At 42.8% G+C, this 7,527-nt stretch overlaps 1 protein-coding gene across 1 annotated transcript in view; it reads left to right on the forward strand.

The window, feature by feature from the left end:
• Positions 1 to 7,332: 7,332 nt before the first annotated feature.
• Positions 7,333 to 7,527, forward strand: part of MEIOC (meiosis specific with coiled-coil domain) — a 14,969-nt gene continuing 14,774 nt past the window's right edge. The window contains exon 1 of the mRNA XM_029929230.1: positions 7,333 to 7,398. Within this exon, the coding sequence (XP_029785090.1) occupies positions 7,333 to 7,398 (66 nt within the window). The remainder of the gene's footprint in view (positions 7,399 to 7,527) is intronic.

The following is a 7,527-nucleotide window of genomic DNA, read 5'->3' on the forward strand; positions in this document are numbered from 1 at the left end:
AAGACAGTTTGGCTGTTTCTTACAAAACTAAATATACTTTTGCTCTATAATCTAAGAATCATGCTCCTAGATATTTATTCAAATGTGGTGAAGACATGTGTACATGAAAAACGGCACATGGGTGTTCACAGCAGCTTTATTCATAACTGCCAGAACTTAGAAGCAATTTAAATGTCCTTTAGTAGGTGAATGTATAAACTGTGCTACATCCAGACATGGAATATTTATACAGTGCTAAAAAGAAATGAGCTATTAAGCCATGAAAAGACATGGAGGAAACTTACATGTATATTACTGAGTGAAAGGAGCCACTCTGAAAAGGCTACATATTGAATAATTCTAAGTATATGACATTCTGGAAAAGGCAAAATACGGAGACATTAAAACATCAGGGGTCACTAGTCGTTAGGAGGAAGGGATGGATGAATAAGTGGAGCACAGAGGATTTTTAGGGCAGTGAAACTTACCTATATGGTCCTATAATGGTAGATACACATTATTATACATTTGTTAAAACCCACATGTAAACTCTAGATTTTGACTGACAGTGATGTGTTAATGTAGATTCATCAGTTGTAACAAAAGTGCCCCCTCTGGTGCTGAATACTGATAATGGGGAAGGTTGTACAAGTGTGGGGCAGAGATTATATGGGAACTCTCTGTACTTTCCGTTCAGTTTTATTACTGTGAGCCTAAGACTGATCTAAAAACTAAAGTCTAGGGGCACCTGGGTGGCTCAGTTGGTTAAGCCTCAGACTTCGGCTCAGGTCAGATCTCACGTTTGTGGGTTCGAACCCCGCGTCAGGCTCTGTGCTGACAGCTAGCTCAGAGCCTGGAGCCTGCTTCCGGTTCTGTGTCTCCTTCTCTCTCTGCCCCTCCCCCTCTCATGCTTTGTCTCTGTATCAAAAATAAATAAAACATTAAAAAAAAATTTTAAATAAAATCTATTATAAAAAAAAAAAAAGTGGGGGCAGCGAGCACCAGATTCATCAGACCAGACAAGCAGTAGGACTCCAGATTAGAGGGAAAGACCTTGTAATAGAAGTAGAGATTTACAACTGGGTAAACCTCCCACACTCTCTAAGAGTCAAGGAAGTAGCTTTTCCAGGTTTCGACTTTGTCGGTGCCCTGGGGATGGAAAGACTAGAGAACCCTGTCTGATCAGGGGCCAGCTCAGAACCTAAATCAGGTTTTAAAATCTCTTGCAATGGAACAACTATCTCTGGGCCCTGACAACTTGATAAATATGCAGAGTCTCATTATTTAACACAATGATTTCTAAAACAACCCAGCTTTCAGACTGAATCTGTAGGTAGGTGCTCTCACAGTATCTTAAGGCTACTCAAATAGAAAAAAAGTACAGATGAAATGATATAGAAATTTGGGCTGCTTAAAGATTGCAACAACAAGGTGAGCTGTGAGTTTTTAAAAAGATTCTATAAATACAGAATTTTTTCCCACATTAAGGGTATATAATCATCCAATTTGGAATGATTTTCATGAATATTCTTTTTTTTCCCTTTTCCATGAATGTTCTTTTAACTTAAGTACTCTTGGGAAGGAAGCTTACTTGCAGTGGTGCATCACCACACACAGAACTTTGCTAGAACTTTAAAAATGGCCCCCTTCATAACTTCTTGAACTCTGTGGACTAAATTAAAACTCTGGATCTTAATTTTTTTTAAGAAGCTGTTTTCTGGGGCACCTGGGTGGCTCAGTCGGTTAAGTGTCTGACTTGGGCTCAGGTCATGATCTCACAATCCGTGAGTTCAAGCCCTGCATCAGGCTCTGTGCCTGCTTCCAATTCTGTGTCTCCCTCTCTCTGCCTCCCCCAATCACACTCTGTCTCTCTCTCTCAAAAATAAATAAACATAAAAAAAAAAGAAGCTGCTTTCTAGTCCACTGTGTCAGAAGACCATTATATAGTCTGGGGATCCCTCAAATTCAGGAGAAGTGTAAAGGCCTGAATGAAATTTATAAAGACATCTTTAAAAGATGACTTTTTCTGGTGGCACTCTTCTATGAACCTCTTCTAACTTCTGGTTCCCATCAAACAGAGAAACAGAAACTCAGTTCTGGAGGGCAGTGAAACATATTCAGAACTTTTCCTTTTATAGTAAAAATCCTAGTTCAGTGTCCAATTCATCAGTTTAAATATCAAATAGATGCCCATTAAAATCCATTCAAGAAATAAACAAGTTATACACCGAAAAAGATCAAAATATAAAAAGGTGAGAAAGAACATTAATTCTGATCTTTGAAGGGATAGAAGAACTTGCCATATGAGATGCCCAGTAATATTATATTTGACAAATATTGATCAACTCAAGAGTCTCCCCCCACCCCAAGCAGAAACATTTATTCAGCAAAGGTAAATGCATTAGTGTTTCAGGGTCTCATCTCAAGCTAAATGGAAACCTACAAGTTTTCTTGGGACACAGGAGTGACCTGGAACCCCATCCAACCAGAAAGGGAAAAGCAGAAACAAGCTTACTTCCTATCAAAAAATAAACAAATAAATAAGAAGCAGCTACAAATATAATGCTAAAGAGCCAGAAAAACACTAATCTGAGTATTTAAAAAAGGGAATAGTTTCAAATAGCTCTAATAAGGAGCATTTTGTAAGGCTTCTGTCAACCTTTTTAAAAGAAAAAGGTAAGCCATTCAGCCAGCAAAAGGGTGTTTTCGTGAACAGCAGAAAACCTGCAATTCAGGACAAGCAAACTATGGCAAACCACAGGCAAGTCCTGAGAACAAAGTGAGTGACGTCCTTCGCAGAGGTAAGGAGGAACCTGGGGGGGATGCTTTGAGCAAAAGTTCATTGGAGGAAACAGAGCCGGAAGTGGGGACCGCCTCTCATTGGCTGCAGGTGAGGGTAGCTTGCTGTTGCCGGGCTGAGAGAAAATCTTCCTTCCTGCGGGACCAGGCAAGCTGGGAGGAATGGTAGTACAAGTGTGCAAACTTACCCTTCATGTATTCCCAACTCCAGTGTTTTTATTAATTTTTTAATGTTTTATTTATATATTTTTTTGAGACAGAGAGAGACAGAGCATGAGCGGGGGAGGGGCAGAGGGAGAGGGAGACACAGAATCGGAAGCAGGCTCCAGGCTCTGAGATGTCAGCACAGGGCTCAATGCGGGGCCAGAACCCAGAACGTGAAATCCTGACCTGAGCAGAGGTCGGAGGCTTAGCCGACTGAGCCACCCAGGCGCCCTTCAACTCCAGTTTTGAGTTAAGTTTACTTAATACATTTTCACTCTTCCCACAACCCACTGAGGTTGAGAAACCACGTATGGAAGCCCAGTTAATTTCGAAAGTTATAGTTAAAATAATTTAACCCCTCAAGTCAGAGAAGCCCCTCAAGAATTGCCTGGTTTGAATGGAGGCAGGTTTGTAGCCTATTTAAGTCTTTGGACCACTAGTCCAGAAAAGCAATTAATTTAATACAGATGTGAGCATAAATAATACTCCTGCATTGATATGACTTGGAATTATGTGATTGCTTTCTATGAAGAATTAATTCAGAGTTATCTCTTTGGCATTGAGACTGTGCCCCTGACACACTTTGAACTTTTAAAAATGCATATTTTATTTGAACTTGAAGTTTTAGTTGGGAGAATAATAAAATCCTATTTATTTATCACTCAAAACATTTCTAGGGGGCAGACTGACTTGTTTTCAATGAGACTGATTATTTTTGTTATAAAACAAAATGTTTAAGTATGTGTAAAAGTATAAAAAAGGCTTCACTAATGTAACTGAAGGGTAGTACCACATTGTACATTGTCTTCCAGAGTTATAAAACAAAAACACCTAACCTTGTATATTTTGAAGAAGTGTGCATTCTGCACTAAATTTTAAGGATGGAATAGGTTTAAATTGTTTCCAGTTATACCAAAGAATGTTCTTAAATATATTTTAAAAATCCAATCATTAATGCAGATTCACTTAAATATCCCCAAAATAGCAAGGAAAAAAATGAGTTTTTCACTTGAGGACACTATCATTCTGAATGGACCAAAGTTACCAAAATGTAATCAATTTATGACATAAAACTCTTTTATGGTTGCTCCTATACAGGAACATTCGATAAATGGAAAAAGAAGGTCACCATTTCCCCCCCACCAAAAAAAATTCAGATGAAGGCAGAGAATACATAAAACAATTATGTGGGTGTTTCTCATTTTATTTTTTTAAATGTGTGGATTTTTTTTTACTGTTTTTATTTATTTTAGAGAGAGACACACACACAGCATGAGCAGGGGAGGGTCAGAGAGAGAGGGAGACACAGAATCTGAAGACAGTCTCCAGGATCTGAGCTGTCAGCACAGAGCCTGATGCAGGGCTTGAACCCACGAACTGTGAGATCATGACCTAAGCCGAGGTCGGACGCTTAACCAACTGAGCCACGCAGGCGCCCCTGGGTATTTCTCATTTTAATCTGAGGTTTGAATATATCTTTGGGTATGATTATGAAATCCATCCCCCACCCCAGCATACACATTAAGAATGAGACATTCCAAAAAAGAAATGCAAGAGATGAAAGAAAGAACTACTTATATACGAAATACTCGCCCTCCTCCATAATCAAAGTGTTCCCTTTAATAATGTATTCACTTGAGTTCAATGGAGTATTAAATTTTCTTATAACCTTCATTTCTTTTTTTTATGTTTATTTATTTTTGAGAGAGACAGAGAGAGTGGCATGAGTGGGGGATGGGCAGAGAGAGAGGACCCCAAGTGGGCTCTGTGGGGACATGGGCTCCATCTCACCAACTGTGAGATCATGACCTGAGCCAAAATCGAGAGTCAGCCTAATTAACGGAGCCATCTAGGTGCCCCGTTTCTTTTTTAACAGATTTTACTTATTTTTTTAAGTTTATTCATTTATTTTGAGAGAGAGAGAGAGAGAGAGAGAGAGAGAGAGAGAGAGCATGTGAAGGAGGGGCAGAGAGGAGAGAGAGAATCTCAAGCAGGCTCCATGATGTCAGCACAGAGCCCAAACTGGGCGTGAACCCGTGAACCATGAGATCATGACCTGAGCCGAAATCAAGAGTTGGATGATTAATGGACTGGGCCACCCAGGCACCCTAATACCCAAAAGAATTTTTAAAAAATCAGATACTTATACACTAATGTTCATAGCGACATTATTCACAATAGTGAAAAAGAGAAAAATCCCAAGTGTCTATCAAACTAATGGATGAACAACCTGTGGTATACAGGTACAGTGGAGTATTATTCAGCTATAAAAAGGAAGTTCTGACACATGCAACAACATCGATGAACCCTGACATTTGCTAATGGATACGAATCACAAAGCGACAAATATTTAGGTGAAGTATCTGGAAGAGGCAAAATCCTAGTGACAGAAATTAGATTCAAAGTTATTAGGGGTTGGTGGGAGAAACAATAGGGAGTTATTGTTGATTGAGAACAGAAGTTTCTGTTTCAGATAATTATCTGGAAATGGATAGCAGTGATGGTTGCACATTAGGAATGTACTCAACATCGCTGGATTGTACACTAGAAAATGATTAAAATGGTAAATTTTATGCATATCTTACTACAATAATGAAGATCCGTAAGAGGTATCATACTTTTTCAAAATTCTTTTGGGTACCATGGGAGAGAGGAAAAATACTGTAAGTGCAAGGAGAGAATGAGCTTCACATCAGCAACTTAAAAGGGGAAGTATGGAATGAAATTTTATTGGTACAGCCACTTCACCTGGTCAGCTTTTTTAAAAAATATATTTTTTATTAGGGGTGCCTGGGTGGCTCAGTTGCTTAAGCGGTGGACTTCACCTCAAGTCATGATGTCACGTTTTGTGGGTTCAAGTCCCACAATCCAGCTCTGCCCTAATAGTGCGGAATTCTCTCTCTCTCCCTCTCTCTGCCCCTCCCAACTCGTGCACTCTATCTCAAAATAACTACAACTTAAAAATATACATATGTATAAAATAAAAATTTTATTATCACTTTAGGGAGAGAACGCGCGCGCACGCACGAATGGGAAAGAGGCGTGGAGGGAGAGAGAGACTCTTAAGCAGGCTCCATGCTAAGCACAGCCCTCGTGGGCGCTGGATCCCACCTCCCTGGGAACATAACCTGAACCGAAATGGGAATCCCACAACTCCCAATTGACGAGCCACCCACGCAGCTCTCCTGGTCTGCTTTCTTAAATCAAAGATGGGTAGAGATCCAAAATAACTATTGGGACAATATGGGCCAATAAAACTAATCCCCCTGTACTATTTCCATTTGTTCCTGAATTAAAAGAACATCTTTCACTTTATTGATCGCTTCTCAAATTTTTATTTTAAATATAAACACCTGAAAGGTGTTTGCACCCTTTGTTTCTCATCTTCAATATTTCAGCACACACAACATTTAGCATTTCTCTGAGACTATCATATCTCCAAATGAGACTGCCCATGTAAACGGCCTGTCTGGAGCAGGTGAGAGTGAAATTTGTTCAGGAGTTACATTAACACCAAAACGCCTTCACCCGGACGGTAACCCCGGGGCCTAGAACAGAGGGCGGCTCTGCCTCGGAAGGGGGAGTCTCAACAATACCTAACTCCATTCGAGGTCTTCACCTTTTGTAAACCGGCACGTCTTTTATTCTCTTGGCTGCTCCAAAGGATTCTGGGAGTTAGGGGAGGGCCCAAGGGTCAAAAACGAAATGTTGGCACAAGGTGTACAGCGATAGGTTCAGCATTATCAGCCAGTTGCTGAGCGACTTCTCAAATCTTCCGACCACCTCCGTCACTTCTCCCACGGGGTAGGCCTGCTCTCAAACCTACTTTCCACGACCCGCCCCTCCGCTGCCCTTATTAACCAATGATAGAGCTGTTGCTTGCCAGTCCGAGCCAATCCCGAACAGGTTTACTTTGAGCGGGAAAGATTCAGACGCTGGAGAAGAGCGAGGTCGCTAACGGCCCCTTCTTAGCCTTGTGCTGGGGGGCGGGGAGGGGCGGGGTAACAGGCCCCAGAGGCGCTTGACTATTGGCTGGGCAGAGGGCCAATGAGGGGGTGCGAAGTGGGGGCTGTGCCTCTCAGGAGGGGGTGGTAGGGACGTGCGGGCCAGTGCGGAGTCGCGTGCTGTGCTGGGTCTCGAGCGGGGAGTAGGCTATGTAACGGCCTGTCTCCCCGCCCCTCCCTCCCCGCTCCGGCACCCCACCCACAGACTGGCTCCAAGCAGCGCTCAGGGCAGCGGCGGCGGCGGCAGCAGCGGCGGGGTGCGGGCTGAGGGAGCCGGGCTTCGACGCCCCCCCTCACCCCCGTACCCCAGGAGCTGTACCTAGTCCAAGAGGGGCTAGGGTGCCCCATGGAGGTGAGAGGCGGAGTCACCTGCCCGACACCTTACCCCCCAGGCCTGAGGAGGGGACCTGAGGTAACCGGTGGGGACGGTCAGGGTCTGGGGGCGGCCAGGCTGGGAGAATGGCGACGGTGAGGAGAGGCGAGGAGCGGGAGCGTCCCCGGACGCGGTCCTCTGAGGAGGCCGCGGCCGCGAGGGGGAGTG

The sequence above is a fragment of the Suricata suricatta genome, chromosome 17 (genome assembly GCF_006229205.1).
Source record: "Suricata suricatta isolate VVHF042 chromosome 17, meerkat_22Aug2017_6uvM2_HiC, whole genome shotgun sequence".
NCBI lineage: Eukaryota > Metazoa > Chordata > Mammalia > Carnivora > Herpestidae > Suricata > Suricata suricatta.